Source organism: Arachis hypogaea, chromosome 16, assembly GCF_003086295.3.
Source record: "Arachis hypogaea cultivar Tifrunner chromosome 16, arahy.Tifrunner.gnm2.J5K5, whole genome shotgun sequence".
In the NCBI taxonomy this organism is placed as follows: Eukaryota; Viridiplantae; Streptophyta; class Magnoliopsida; order Fabales; family Fabaceae; genus Arachis; species Arachis hypogaea.
The window spans coordinates 141,906,460-141,923,765 of record NC_092051.1 but is presented as its reverse complement, the minus strand read 5'-3'; the positions used below and the strand labels follow the sequence as shown (position 1 = coordinate 141,923,765).

The following is a 17,306-nucleotide window of genomic DNA, read 5'->3' as shown; positions in this document are numbered from 1 at the left end:
TGGACCCACTTTTTACCCTAGTGTAACAAAACCCTTAGTTTCAATTTAATTTTAACCATCCCATCCTTATTTTAAATTTTACCCAATCCCTTCTTTGTGAACGACGGCACACTTCTCACCCTCTCCCTTGCGAGCTCCGATAACCATCTCATTATAGCGCCGCCGACTGACACTGCATCTCCCTCATCACCTTTCAGCTCCCGACCCACCCCATTCTCAACTGAACATCCAGCCCCCATCGGAGTAGATTCCACCGCAGTCAACCAGCCTCTCTTGCATGCGCGTTTTAGCCTGCAGAACACGCCTCTCCTCCCTCACGCCGGCCTTCTTCCCATCGCGGGTCTCCATCTCATCTGTCGGTGTCGCAGTTCAAGCCCCGCCGTCGTCGTTTCGGTCGCGCGTTCTGGTGAGTGGCTCGACCCTCTCTCTAGCGGCAGCAACCATCCTTGTGGTCCCGTTCTGCCTCTGTCTCACCCTTGAGGTTAACGGTGAACAGCTCGGCCCTGTTTCCTGCAACGGCACCATCTCCCACTGCTGATAAGGTTGGATAATGAATATGCTTACCTGATGAATTTTATTTTGCGTGTAACTCGATGTTCATGCGTAGATTTTGTAGTTGGATTTGATCAGGTTGTTTTTCTAAATTAGAACACCTGAATTTTTTGGGAACGTATTGTTTAAGTTGATGCTTGATGAGCGGATATTTTATACGCTTTTTTGGCATCATTTTCATATAGTTTTCAGCATTTATGTTTAAGTTTTCATAGGTTTTAGTGTAAAATTCATATTTTTGGATTCTACTTTAAGTTTGTGTGTTTTTATGCAATTTCAGGTATTTTTTGGCTGAAATTGAGGAGTTGGAGCAAAAGTCTGATTCAGAGACAGAGAAAGTGCTGCAGATGCTGTCAGGATCTGACCTCCTTGCATTTGAAAGAGCTTTTCTGTAGCTACAAAAGTTCAAATAGAGCGTTCTTAACGGATATGGAAAGCTAACATCTAGAGCTTTCCATCAATGTATAATAGTCCATACATTGCTTCAGAATTGAAGGCTCAAAACTGGTGTTTAGCGCTAGCCTCCTGCCCTATTTTGGCGTCTAGCACCCAAAGGAGAAGACACCAGCATTTAACACCCTAAAGGCCTCCTAGCACGTGGATCTCATTCAAGCTCAGCCCAAACACTCACCAAATGGGCCCCAGAAGTAGATTTTAGCACTAAAAGACTATTTTGCCCTTCTTATGTAATCCTTAGTCATTAGTCTAGTATTTATTTGAGAACATTTACACTTTTCAGAGGTTCTCCACCACTTTACACGTTTATCATTGTATTTTCTATCAGTATGAGTTTCTAAACCTTCTATGTTGAAGGGAGGAGCTCTGCTGAGTTTTATGGATTAATAAAGTACTATTGTTCTATCTCAATACATGTTTGATTCTCTATTTTAAGATGTATATCCGTTCTTCATCATTATGAATGCGTTGAATCGCACAAGGTTATTCATTGGACAATGATGAACCACTAGCTTGATTATACATCTCCTAGACGGCTAATCCACGACTTCGTTGAGGACTTCTCGACACCAGTTCAGCCGAGGTATGGGAAGATTAAAGTCTTTGTGGTAGAGGCTAGAACCAAATTCGACATTGTCTGTGGCGTTTTGAGTAGGATCACTAAAGAGAATGAATTGCAAGAGCTTCACCCTCAATAAGACTGGATGGACTAACCCTGAGGTTCAGATCTGGAGGAGTATTGGCGATCTCTTAAGAAAGGCGTTGATCACATACAGCCTGCCATAGAAGAAATCATTCACAGTTGAAGAACCAAAGGCGTAGCATTCTCTGATCTGGAAGATTCGACCTTGTCTGTGGCGTTTTGAGTAGGATCACTACAGAGAATGAACTGCAAGAGCTTCACCCTCAATCAAACTGGATCCATACTAACCCTGGAGTTCAGATCTGGAGGAGTATTGGCGATCTCTTAAGAAAGGCATTGATCACATACAGCCTGCCATAGAAGAAATCATTCACAGTTGAAGAAGACAGTAAGACTGGATTGATCCAGAAGAACAAAGCATCTCCAAGCCTTAACCATCTTCATATCATTGCTTTCACCATCAACTGAGTAACGTTTTATTTATTTTCCTTTTATGCAAATTAAACAAACAAACAACTCTTCTATCCGCCTAACTAAGATCTACAAGATAACCATAGCTTGCTTCAAATCACAATCCTCGTGGGATTGACCCTGACTCACTCAGGTATTACTTGGATGACCCAGTGCACTTATTGGTTCAATTGTGCAAAGTGTAATTCCGCGCTACCAATGCTCTTGATGGCTATGTTGGTGTTTTCTTTAGGGCGAAAAATTTTGTTCATGCTCGAATTAGAAAGGACAGTGGTCCTGGTTTTCAAGCAATTGATTTGTATTTGTTTTGATTTTTCTTGACTTGTTTGAATCATGTAGATTTTGTTAGTTATGATTTTGTTAGGTAAGGTTTTACTTTTAATTCATTTTTATTTTTTTTAATGCTTATCAAGTTAAGTGTATGGCATTTCTTATGGTAGTTTGTGATAATTCGTCTAATAAGTTAACGTGCTTGTATTGCTTATAGAAGTAAATGGCTTATGTTTATTTGATTTGATTAATATAATAATTTTCATATGCTGGTATGTCATTTATATGGTTGTGCTGGTTTACGTTTTTTTTTTTACTTTCTTCATTTTTTCATGACTTAATAGTTCATATTTATTTTGTTGTTCAGTGTTATTTCATCTGGTTTTTTTTTCTAAACAACAGATTCGCAGATTGGTCTTTGAGTCCCTTTGAAGCCTTTATTTAGTTCAATTATGTATTTTTGTATTATTGCTTTCATTTGAGAACTTGGTAATTTTTTTACGAACCACATAATTTAAGTAGTTTTCTAGGTGTTTATAGCGGCCTACAAGTGCTGATGGGCAACTACGACGCTTTGTGCGCTTGTGGTTATCTTGATGCGTCCCTATTTGAGTTGATTTAATTAGTGAATATAAGACAGATGATTACTTTAAAATATATCTGGATGGTTGTTTTGAACTCAAGTGATCGGTTTTTTTTTTTTTTTTTTTTTTTTGCATTTTGTTGGATTTTTAGAAACATAGTTTTTCTATATTCCTGTTAATAGCAATTGGGCATATTGGTTTTTTGTGTCATTTTAAAGCTCCAATTAAGCTAGTGTTTGTGTATGTCTTTCTTAGATTCTTTAATGAACTCGTAATTTTGTCATGAATCACGCGAATTTAGGAGTCTTGGTGTTTGTAGTGGACAACTAGTGTTACTGGTCAATTGTGACACATTGTGCGCTTGTTGATATTGTGATGTGTCCTGAATTAATCTGATCAGGTGATTGATCAGGTGATTTTAATTTTGGAAGACAAAGCTAAACCTGGATGCCGCAACATACCATAAAACAAGCGTAAGGAAGTGACTTCACCATTCACAGGACCCAGCACGAGAACACTGAGACAACGAGCCGAAGGATTACCACATGTTAAAAATGTCTACAAGAGAAAAAAGTAGCATATTTAAATTTATTTATTACAATAGAATTGCTTATTAAACTTATTTACTGGTTGGAGTCTTGAGGTTTTGTTTTTGGGAATTGATGAGGAGTAACATGTGGTTGCTCATTCATTTTCTGAATTTGGCTGAATGTGTTAGTAGAATATCTTTCAATCATGACTTGCTTATCAGGTATAAAAAATAACCATCCATTTTGTCTAAGAAAATAACCATCCGATTCCATATTTAAATAACCATCCAATATATTATGTCTATATATAGGGATTTTATTTTTCCAATGCAAATTGCTTGTTGAACTAATTCACCAATTGGAGTCTTGACGTTTTGTTTATGAGACTTGATGAGGACTAACATGTGGTTGCTCATTCATTTTATGTACATGGATGAATGTGCTGTTAGAATATCTTTCGATCATGACATACCTACTAGACATAAAAAATAACCATCTATTTTGTCTAAGAAAATAACCATCCAATTCCATATGAAACTGACGATCCAGTTTATAATATCTAAATACAGGAAATTTTTTTTCCAATGCAAAATGCTTGTTGAGCTAATTCACCAATTGGAGTCTTGAGGTTTTGTTTTTGGGAATTGATGAGGAGTAACATGTGGTTGCTCATTCATTTTTTGAATTTGGCTGAATGTATTGGTAGAATATCTTTCAATCATGATGTTGGATTACCATGTGTTCATAACACGCAGCGGAAGAAAAGAATGTAATCCTAAAAAGATCTATTTTTTGCTTAAACTTTATTCCAATAATAAATATATAATAGATCAGATCTAAATACCTTTAGACGTTTTAGTAAAAATCACTTTCTCCTTCGATGGTACAAAGGCGCTATGCGTATCCACACCGAAACCAACCTTTACTGTCAACTCCTTGACCAATGGACATCTGATCTAAATTGAGAAATCTCTTGCAACTCTTTGCACGCCATAAAATTCTTCTCCAAGAATCAGGCTCACATACGTTTATGTGTGTAGAGATAACGGAATAAAACTCTTGTTATTCTCGTCTGCTTTTCTGTACTCTTGACGTACACACACACACACACACATATATATATATATATATATATATATATAGAGTATGAGATTTGTTATTGATTTTAAATTTGATTCTCAATTCAAATTTAAATCATATCTTGAAATTCCAAATCCGAATCCTTCAAATTTTATGAATCATATCATAACAATTTAAAATATAATCAATTTGGATCTCATCCAAATTTATAATTCAAATTCGGAAATAGAATAACTAATTATTCTCAAATCTCATTTAATATTCTCAATTATCATATTATTATTATATTCTTGGTGCTAGCAAAGAATATAATAATATTCCATTTGAATTAATATAATTATTTATTTGATCAAATCAAAATAATAATTAAATAATTCTATAGCAAAGATTATAACACTCGTTAGTGGGTGACCCCATAGGTTCAATACTAAGCGGGTAGTAAATTAGTCATACTAAATTTACTAATCAAAGTTGGCGTCTAGCAACACTCCTCAATGACCCGATAGTATGAAGTAATATATTTTTACTAAGAACCTTAGAAGAACAAAGTATAATTCCTTCCATCTTTCCAACTCTTGGTTAACCCTTACAATATGGTTCAATTGTCAAACGCTAACTTAGCTTGTTACCATTATTATAATGAACTGTGAATGACCTAAGAAACTCATTTCTTCATTCATTCAATCCCATTGGCCAAGGTTTTATTCATCTCAGTCATTATAATCAGAGCTCAAACTCTTTATCGAGAGTTGACGGATTCTTTATTGACTAATCATTAATTTTACAAGTATTTAAATCATACCCAATATCCATTCAACTAGTACCCTAGGGTATTAGGTGTCCAGAATCAAAGTATAATAAATACATTGTTAATTACTATGATAGTCGCAGGTCAAAGGAAACTCTATTACTATGTTCATCTTGAGAATATCCTATTGACAAATATACAGTAATTATAACCATTAGGAATTCTCAGAGTGAGTCGGTTCAATGGTCATATCTCTATATGCACCATATATATATATATATATATATATATATATATATATATATATATATATATATATATATATATATATAATTTAATAAATGAGATCTATTAATCTTCTTCCAATGAAGACCATTATATATATATATTGATCTTTCCAGATTATTAATGTCATTTTTAATAATCCTATGACCAAGAACAATTTAGATTAAATTATAAAAGATCACTATCACAATGATAAATCTCTAAATTTAATCAAGGACCTTATTATATTAACATTTTAATATAATAACAATAACAAATTATTTGACACGTGATTGATTGGATTGTGGTCATACTACTTATTCCCAACAATCTCCCACTTGTACGAGAGCCAATCATGATAGATTGGATCTTGGGCATACTATTATCACAATAATCTCCCACTTGCACTAGAGCCAATCAATCATGTGTATAATTTTTCAACATTTGTGTTTATCAAAACTGTTTTGACCTTAAACACCTTTGCTCTTGAGCATGTTTGCTTGATCTTTTGTAAAATACACCTAGTACATAATAAATATCACGTTTTCTCAAAATATGAAATCTCTCACTACAATAGTGCATAATTTTATTTTAAGGACAATCCTTATTGAACATGATTATAAAAAAATCTAAGTAACCATTAGATCTATCTTTATAGAATTGTATCATTATACAAATAGGCTATTTTTTTCGAAAAGTTAGTTTGACGATCAAATATTTGATACTTTCAGGAGAAAGTGTATCCTCTATTGAGTGGTATACAATTCTAATAAAAGTAATTGTACTCTCACTCTTTCTTTAAGATGGATTCCCTTTTCTAAAAAAGAGTTTAACCTTTTATCACATACACTTTGTCATAAGAAGAATGATAAAAATAATTTCATTATTTTTTTAGGGTAACCAATAAATCTCATTTATTGGACCTAATATCAATTTTATTGTTGTGCAATCTCTTAACACATATAAGACATCTCCAAACTCTAATACTATTGAGATTTGGTTTATGTCCCTTTTCACATCTCATATGGATAAAAAATTGATTTAGTAAGAAATTTGTTAATTTAGCAACATTTTTAAAACGTAGTCTAAATATTTAACAAACAGTGATCCTCAGCTAAATCAAATTCCATGTTTATTTAAACATAATGGAGTACAGGGACGGACCTACATTGATGGAAGAGGGGGCATTTGCCTCACAAGGTTTAAAAGAAATATAATATATATATATATATATATATATATATATATATATATATATCATTATATTATATTTGTTTTAAAATAAAATATAAATAATTTTTTATGTTTTATGTTAAAAAAATATTTTGTTAAACTTAACATTTAATAATAATTATATTGTTAAATTTGATTTAGCATAAAATAAAAAATTAAATAAATAAATAAACTCAAAAAAAGTGATAATTAATTTTATTATATTAGTTAATTAGCTGATAATTAAATTAAGTTATATTAGCTTAGTCGTCTACTTAAGCAAGTGTTGTGAGTTCGAATTTCGTCTCGTATATATAATAACTCATTGGCCCTTTTAAATGAAATTCAAATTTTTGATAATTAATCCTTAATTTGTTGGGTATCGTAGGAACAAAAAAAATATATCTATACCTAAATTTTATTATATTTTTGTCTCCACAACTAAATTTTTTTGGGTCCGTCACTGATGGAGTACATAGAGTACTAGTATTTGTGCGTTGAGAGAATCTCATTCTCTATTCAATAGAAAATCAATTAGATGTTTAGAGATTTTACTTTAAGCTTTTATAATAAAAATATTCAATATCTTTATTATTAGTTAAACCAACCCTTAAGAGCAATTTTGATTCTCATCTTCAATACTCCTATTGAGTTTTTCCAAAAAAACCACAAACCTTAATCATATTAGGGCCAATTATAAATTATTTATAACAAAATAAATCTCCAAAAAATGTTTGCAAGAACAATTCTCGCTAAAGCTATTTGCCTAATGGCATTCTAACTTCTAAAGTTGTTTAATTCAAAATATATTGCCCAATACTCCTACTAGTTTAAATAAAATTTTTGATAGTCATATTATCTTACTTTGGACACCACATCTTCTCAAGATGTTCAGTAATAAATAGTGGAGAGATGCCTTTGAAATTAGAACTTATGGTTGTCAAAATAACCCATATAAAATAATATTATAAATACATCAAAAGTTCTGACCATTCCAAAGTCAATTTTATTGGAGAATATTATCATCTCAATGATAACCCTTTGAAAATACAATTCTCAAATTGTATTTAATATATTACTTTCAAGTATGCCACACAAAAGGTGGACATATTTAAAAATTTAAAATATGAAAGTAAATAAGAAATCTATATTTCTGACAAAATTATTTAGAATCGTGAATGAGTACCTTGGTTGTTAAGTTGTTACTCATACCTATTCCAAATAAATATGATAGACAATTATTTAACTGAATTATATTTTATACCCCTAGGTTGTCTAGGTTTAAGGATAAAATTTATTCTCCTTATACATTATCATATGCATAAATAAATTCTATCTTTGAGTATAAGTGTCCTGGTTGTCAGGTTGCTCCTTGTAAACAAGAGATAAATTTATTTTTGGCAATCTCCTACCTTTTAGGATTCATCTCCATTGTTAGAGAATTTTTTTATCAGTACTCATAGATAAAATTTTATACTCCTAGATTGTCTAGGCAAAAAATAAAATTAAATTCTTAATACATCAAATGTATATACTGATTATTATCTTGAAAATAAAACTCCTGGTTGTCAGGCCGCTCTTTATAATCAAGAACACTAGAAAAATTAATTTCTAAAATTATAGTGTTCAAAATACATCAATCAAATCAAAATTTGATTTTCAAGTACTAACGTTTAGCCTTAAAAAAAATTATCAAATCAAATTTGACATTTATATATATATACTTATATATATAAGAAACAAACAAAAGATATTTTGTATCTTATTCCTTTTATTGTGATCAAAATCACAATAAAATTTAATATATAAATAAAATCAAACAAAATATTTGATTATAAATATAACTTTTATATTAAAAGAATGATAATTTAATCACAATTAAATAATTAAAATAAATTAACTATTAATTTATTAGAAAACCATGTCAATGGAAATAAAATATATCACATGCTTAAAAACAATTTGAATTAATCCTATTAATTCATAAACTTTAAGAAAATAGGAATAAAATTTAAACACAAAAAGCCAAAGCTCTGATACCACGAAAGGATTACCATGTGTTCATAACACACAGCGGAAGAAAAGAAGGTAATCCTAAAGATCTATTTTATGCTTAAATTTTATTCTAGAAATAATACATATATAATAGATCAGATCTAAATATCTTTAGACGTTTTAGTAAAAATCACTTTCTCCTTCGATGGTACGAAGGCGCTATGCGTATCCACACCGAGACCAACCTTTACTGTCAACTCCTTGACCAATGGACATCTGATCTAAATTGAGAAACCTCTTGCAACTCTTTGCACGCCATAAAATTCTTCTCCAAGAATCAGGCTCACAAACGTTTATGTGTGTAGAGGTAACAGAATAAAACTCTTGTTATTCTCGTCTGCTTTTCTGTACTCTTGACGTACATATATATATATATATATATATATATATATATATATATATATATATATATTATGAGATTTGTTATTGATTTTAAATTTGATTCTCAATTCAAATTTAAATCATATCTTGAAATTTCAAATCCGAATCCTTCAAATTTTATGAATCATATCATAACAATTTAAAATATAATCAATTTGGATCTCATCCAAATTTATAATTCAAATTCGGAAATAGAATAACTAATTATTCTCAAATCTCATTTAATATTCTCAATTATCATATTATTATTATATTCTTGGTGCTAGCAAAGAATATAATAATATTCTATTTGAATTAATATAATTATTTATTTGATCAAATCAAAATAATAATTAAATAATTTTATAGCAAAGATTAGAACACTCGTTAGTGGGTGACCCCATAGGTTCAATACTAAGCGGGTAGTAAATTAGTCATACTAAATTTACTAATTAAGGTTGTCGTCTAGCAACACTCCTCAACAACCCGATAGTATGAAGTAATATATTTTTACTAAGAACCTTAGAAGAACAAAGTATAATTCCTTCAATCTTTCCAGCTCTTGGTTTACCCTTGGTTCAATTGTCAAACTCTAACTTAGCTTGTTACCATTATTATAATGAACTGTGAATGACCTAAGAAACTCATTTCTTCATTCATTCAATCCCCTTGGCCAAGGTTTTATTCATATCAGTCATTATAATCAGAGCTCAAACTCTTTATCGAGAGTTGACGGATTCTTTATTGACTAATCATTAATTCTACAAGTATTTAAATCATACCCAATATCCATTCTACTAGTACTCTAGGGTATTAGGTGTCCGGAATCAAAGTATAATAAATACATTGTTAATTACTATGATAGTCGCAGGTCAAAGAAAACTCTATTACTATGTTCATATTGAGAATATCCTATTGACAAATATACAGTAATTATAACCATTAGGAATTATCAGAGTGAGTCAGTTCAATGGTCATATCTCTATATGCACCATATATATATATATATATATATATATATATATATATATATATATATATTCTTCCAATGAAGACCATTATATATATATATTGATCTTTCCGGATTATTAATGTCCTTTTTAATAATCCTATGACCAAGAACAATTTAGATTAAATTATAAAAGATTTATCTCTCAATATTATGATCACTATCACAATGATAAATCTCTAAATTTAATCAAGGACCTTATTATATTAACATTTTAATATAATAACAATAACAAATTATTTGACACGTGATTGATTGGATTGTAGTCATACTACTTATTCCCAACACATGACTTGCTTATCAAGTATAGAAAATAACCATCCATTTTGTCTAAGAAAATAACCATCCGATTCCTTATTTAAATAACCATCCAATATATTATGTCTATATATAGGGATTTTATTTTTCCAATGCAAATTGCTTGTTGAACTAATTCACCAATTGGAGTCTTGACGTTTTGTTTATGAGACTTGATGAGGACTAACATGTGGCTGCTCATTTATTTTATGTACATGGATGAATGTGCTGTTAGAATATCTTTCAATCATGACATACTTACTAGACATAAAAAATAACCATCTATTTTGTCTAAGAAAATAACCATCCAATTCCATATGAAACTGACGATCCAGTTTATTATATCTAAATACAGAAAATTTTTTTTCCAATGCAAAATGCTTGTTGAGCTAATTCATCAATTGGAGTATTGAGATTTTGTTCATGAGACTTGATGAGGACTAACATGTGATTGCTCATTCATTTTTTGAACTTGTCTGAATGTATTGGTAGAATATCTTTCAATCATGATATATTTACTAGGCGGCAAAAATAACCATCTATTTTGCTTGTAAAAGTAACCATCCGAATCCATATTAAACTGACCATCCAATTTATTGTGTCTATGTACAGGGGATTTTTTTTTCTAATGCAAAATGCTTGTTGAGCTAATTCACCCGTTGGAGTTTGAGCTTTTGTTTATGAGACTTGATTAGAACTAACATGTGTTTGCTCATTCATTTTATGAATTTGGCTGAATTTGTTGATAGAATATCTTTCAATCATGACATACTCACCAGGCGATAAAAATAACCATCTATGTTGTCTAAGAAAGTAAACATCCGAATCCATATTAAACTGACCAGCTAGTTTATTGTGTTTATGTACATGGATTTTTTTTTCAATGTAAAATGCAAGTTGAGCTGATTTACCAGTTGGAGTCTTGAGCTTTTGTTTATGAGACTTGACGAGGACTAACATGTAGTTGCTCATTCATTTATGAACCTGGCTGAATGTGTTGGTAGAATGTCTTTCAATTATGACATACTTACCAGGCGAAAAAAATAACCATCTATTATCAGTTGAAAACAAAATTAAACCTCAATTGAAACATGCGGTTCATGGCAAAATAAAATTAAACTAAATTCCAAACCTGATGACCAAGATCCATCTCATCACTTCCAACCTGAATAAAATAAAAAACTTGCATGGCATTCATTTGCAAATAAACACACAAATCCAAAACAAAATGACTAATTATATACCAAACGATGAACTAAATAGCAATTACAGAAACCTTCACTAAGCAGCCAAATTAATTCAACACACACAAATCAAGCCAATCATCATAAATATTGACATGAAAGCACATGCATAAAAATCACATGCTGAAATTACTATATCTTTGTCAATTTAATAATAATAATAATAATAATAATAATAATAATAATAATAATAATAATAATAACCAATGTTGTTATTTAATAGAATATACTAACAAGTTTACAGGAGAATTGCGGTATTCATCAATAAGAGAAAAGGTGATTACTCATTGAAGAACAAGATGCTAACAAGTTTACAGGAGAATTGCGGTATTCATCAATAGGAGAAAAGGTGATTACTCATTGAAGAACAAGATGTTCAATGAAGCCAAATCTTGTGCTTATACATGCAAGATAAAGGAAAATTGAACTAAATACATACATACATATTATGTACGAGATTATAAACTCTAAAGAGTTTCAAGCAACCTCTAATATATATGACATGGTTCATTATTATCTTGAATGCATCACCAAATATTATCTTGACTCTAGTTAACCGGTTCATATAAAATAGAGCGTTCCACTTGTACTAAGAATAAACATCTAATTAATAATAGAATAACCATCCGATGACGATGCATGAACATAGATTGCTAACCTTATTCGCTAGCTCACCCAACAGGTCGCAAGGGTTGAGATGGCTGTCGGTTGCATGCATCGAATTGTCGTCAGTGACTGAAGATGGAAGATGACATCGCGGTTCCACCGAATTGCACTCTATTTACGTGTTTGCGCCGCAATGGGTGATGAATGACGACGTCGGAGGGTGAACCGTCGCCGGTTGGGGAGAATTTTCTCTGACTGGGACGTCCACGGCTGCACGAACGAAGCAACCCTTGCGACGGTATTGCACGGTCCTTTGCGGTGTGCACGGCAACGTCTCCCAAGACTATGCGCGGGTTGTGGGGTGGCACCGTTGAGAGAATATGAGAATTTTCGAGAAGCAATTCTCTTAAATGGGGGAGAGGGTTGGCAGTTCTCAATTTTGCATTGTTGACGGTATGGAATCCTTAGGTTGAATTTGAAATTTGAAATAAATAATAATTAATTATTTTAATTATCATTTGATTTTAATTATAAAAATATCTCTATTGTACACATTGTATAGTGTTTGGCAAACGCGTTGAAAGAGAAGAAGCACGTTTAACCTTCTCGAAAGTTTCCATTTTTGGTTTGGCAAATTTTTTATTCATAAACGCAGAAGTGATTTTGCGTTCAAAAAGAAGCAACAATTTTGAGTTTTTGCATTTCACCAACGACTTTTAGCCATCAATACACAATCTTTATTTATCTTTTACCAACTTTATCCTTTATGCATGTTATTGTATTATTTATAGAATTCTTATTATTTTTGTTTATATGAACTCTCTTTTTCTATTATTTATTATTATTAATTTTTATTAATTATTTATTTGATATAATACACTTTTTATAATTGTAATTTTTTTGTATTATTTTTATTATCTTTTTATAATATGATTTATTGATCCTATTAGGTAAAATAAATTAAACAAAAAATTAATTGTAAATAATAATAATAATAATAATAATAATAATAATAATAATAATAATAAAATAATTATAGCATATTAAAAAAGAGTACTAAGAGTACTAAAAATATACTATATAAAAAATATCATAAAATTTTTTTTAATTTATTTCAATTACTACCAAGGTAAATATTTATTTATTTTTATTATTCTTAGTACTCTCTAAAATTTATGTTTTGTTAGTTTTAATTAAAAATATATATTGCCAATTTTTATATATTATTTTATTTTAGTGTATAAATATTAATTTTATTATAGAATTAATTAATAAGATCTATGCAAATATCTAAATTAAAATGATAAGATAATATACAAAAATTATTTAAGTTGATGTCTATTTAATAATTTTTTATCTAAAAGTGATTTTGAGTAGTGTAATCCAAACAACATTTATTTTACTATAATCCATCTGATATAAAGATTGCCAAACATAAATTACCTTAACACAAACTTACTTTTCATCAAAATCAAGTGTATAAAATCAATTTTATTCAAACTTTCGTTTGTAAACTGTAATCCAAACACACACTACATTGGCTCTCCATACTTTTCTTTGTTTAAATGATTAGAATTTTAAAATGTAAAAGATACTTTATCTTTTAAACATAGAACGAAAAAGACATTTATTTTAAAATTTATCATTTTTAATTAATAATTAACCAACTTTGGATCAATTATAAATCTAAATTTTAATAATATAAAAATAAAATATTATATCAAATTTCGACTAATATCATAAAGAATAAAATATTAAATTAATCTCTTATGTTTGAGTCTAATTCTATTTTATTCCTTAAAATTTAAAGTATTTCATTTAAATTTAAAATTTTTTTATTTAATTTTAATGTAATCTTATCTTAAAATCAATGTTAAATAATCAACACTGTTTTATCAAACTCAAATGTCTTAAAAAATATATAAATTTGAGAAACATATGAAGAACACTTTAAAGCACATGACATCATCGGAACTCACACTTCACGAAAAAGTTTGGCGGTGGCAACAAGGAGGGGATTATCGTCACCTCTATTGTGGAGTACTCTCCTTAACAATTGAAGAGTTCAATTATATAAGTTTTGTATATCTAAGAACTAAATTTCATTCATAATTTAATATTAACTTTACGGTAGGGGGCTATATTAAAATTAAATAATTTTTATTTAAATTAAAAAAAGAACACTTTAAGACTTAAGAACAAAAAAAATCTACGATTGACGGATGACCTGGCTAGCAATCTCATCGTCGATTTTTGCAGCCATAAGCTTGAGGCCGTCACGGTACTTCATGAGCAGATCCTGAAACACCCAACCTTGAACAGGTTCGACGCTAAAACACCATTGAATGACACAGCCACCGTCACTTTCTTCAACGACCCTCATGGTGGCCTCGTACGACTTGAATCCGATGTTGCTTTCCACTATCTCGTACTTGATACTCCGGTCGGCATCATCGACGGCCACCAGCCTCTCCTTTGACCAGCTCACGCTCTCAGATCCAGAACCGTCTGATGATGGGATGCCGGAGCCGGCGCAGTATCGTATGCAGCCGGGCTCACCGTTGGTTCCGTGGACACCATAGCACGTGGGAAGTGTGGGGTACCATTTGTGCAGGTTGAAGAAGTCCTTCACTAGTGCCCACGCTTGTTCTGCTTTTGCTTTTTCTAGTTTCGTTGAGGTTTCCCCTTTCCATTTTACAGCACTCTCTACCTCCATTGATTTCTCTCAAAATGAAAAGGAATCACGTTCAAAGGATATATAATAATTATTTGAGTTAATAATTCAAACGAACCGCTTTGAAGAAAAGTCTTATCCCTTTACTTTGATCCTCAAAAGATATCATTTTGGTTTTTTTTACTATAATGAAATAAAAAAAACTATTATTTTTTTAAACACAACTATTTTTAAATTTTAATTTTTTAAATACTATTTTTTTTGGCATTTAGACAAATTTGTCGCATTCCGACAAACTCTATAAAAATTAGTAAATTTGTCGCACCGTGGCGAACTCTATAAAAATGATAGAGTTCGTCTTACCCGGGCGAACTCCACTCAAATATATTAGATTGAATTTGAAAAGTTACATAACAGTACACAAGAGTATAAAGAAATAAGTCGTCTTTTATTGTTGGGAAATAGTTATTTTTTTAACTTATAATTAAAAAAATTCTTGTTAAATATGGCTTATTCTAGTGTACCGGTATATTTTTGGAGACGATGATAATAGTTGTCATTATTAAATATAGCTTGCTTTTTTTAATTTAGAAGAAGTCATGTTTTCTTGTCTGTGTATTTTTGTGTACTCTTATATTCTGTTTAGAGATTTATATACTATTTTAGATACGATAATATGGATTAAAAATGTGAGTTTTAAAAAATTTGAGTGGAGTTTATCGAGATAAGACAAATTCTATAATTTGTATAGAGTTTGCTGGGGTGTGGCCAACTTGCTAATTTTTATAAAATTCGCCGAGTTACGACAAACTTATCCAAATGCCAAAAAAAAATCATACTTAAAAAATTAAAGTTTAAAGATTGAAAATAATAATTTTTTATTTTATTTTACTAAAAAAATCATATTATTTTTCATAAAATGGCTTCGTAATTATTAAAATATTATATGAATAATAATTATTCATATTCATTCCTAAAATAGTATTTGGAGACTTGTCTTTGAACCAACTTTAATATTTTTTGACAGTCCGTGGATATATTTTTTTTTAAATTTTTATCAAGCTGCAATTAAAATGCAAGTTAAAACATTTTAAAATTGAACCGTTTAGAATAATACTATTTGGTATCTTTTTATTGTAATTTCACCATAAACCTGCCACTCTCTGGCTCCCATGCATTCTAGTGCTTGATTCACGGTCAAAAATGGGTTAAAAATTAATTTTTAAAAAATAAAAAAAATTTTAAATTTATTTTTCAAATATTTTTTAAAAAATTAGCCTTTCAACGATTACAAATTAATTATATTTGTCATTCAGTCACTCTATTAATAATTTTTTTTAAAGATTGATATTGTAAAACGTTAGTTAATAATATATATAATACTTAATATGCCTAATTAAATATTGACTAAATATATTTATAAAAATTTATTAATTTAGTTATTTTTTTCGAGTACAAATATCCTATTCCCAGCATGACCTAGTAACTAAATTGATAGATTTTTTTAAACATATTTACTTAACGTTCAATTGAACATAGTATGTGTCATGTATGCTTTTTTTTTTTTTTAACAAGTGAGCTCAACACAATAAAGTGGAGCGACAAAGTCTCAAACGTCAATATCCAACAAAATAAAACCTGAAAACAATCTCTAGTGTTATCTCTGGCATTGCCATCAACAACAAAAGGATCCAAACTACATCATTCTCTGGTCAAAGATTTGTGAAACACCTCTTCCACTTCGACTTCCTTGTTATTAAAGATCCGTCCGTTCCTCTCTAGCCACACATTCCAAATAACTGCAAAGAAACATATGAGTCACTTGTTACGCTCTTCTTTTCTGTTAACGACTCATGTCCAACTCTCAAAATGTTTTTTCAGTGAACCCGAAATAGACTACAGCCTCCCAAACTCACCATACCTGCCAAATAAACTCACAACCAGAAAACAAATGAGATGTGTCATGTATGCTATTAGTTAACATTTTATATCATCAATCGTTAAGAAAAATTGTGAATTGAGTAACTAAAGAATAGATATAATTAATTCGTAATCTTTGAAGGACTAATTAGATTGAAAAAATCTTTTAGGAACGAATTTAAAAGATGTCTTATCTTTCATGGACTAATTTTACTCCCCGTCAAAATCTCTTTCATCCCATTTCTTTTTATTTTATCTTTCTTTTCCTACACAAATAAACAAGATTATACAATCTTCTACTTTCCTCTTAAAACTAGTCAGAAAAACTCTT

The 17,306-nt window shown here is 30.2% G+C and overlaps 1 protein-coding gene across 1 annotated transcript; it reads right to left on the bottom strand.

Moving 5' to 3' along the window:
* Nucleotides 1-14,524: 14,524 nt before the first annotated feature.
* Nucleotides 14,525-15,236, bottom strand: LOC112755418 (lachrymatory-factor synthase). Its single transcript, XM_025803497.3, has one exon. The coding sequence runs from the start codon at nt 15,095-15,097 to the stop codon at nt 14,591-14,593; it is 507 nt and encodes a 168-aa protein (XP_025659282.1). The 5' UTR covers nt 15,098-15,236; the 3' UTR covers nt 14,525-14,590.
* Between the last annotated feature and the right edge of the window lie 2,070 nt (nt 15,237-17,306).

Coding starts and splice junctions, on each gene's coding strand:
- LOC112755418 (XM_025803497.3), bottom strand. CDS start 15,097: ATGGAGGTAGAGAGTGCTGTAAAATGGAAAGGGGAAACCTCAACGAAA.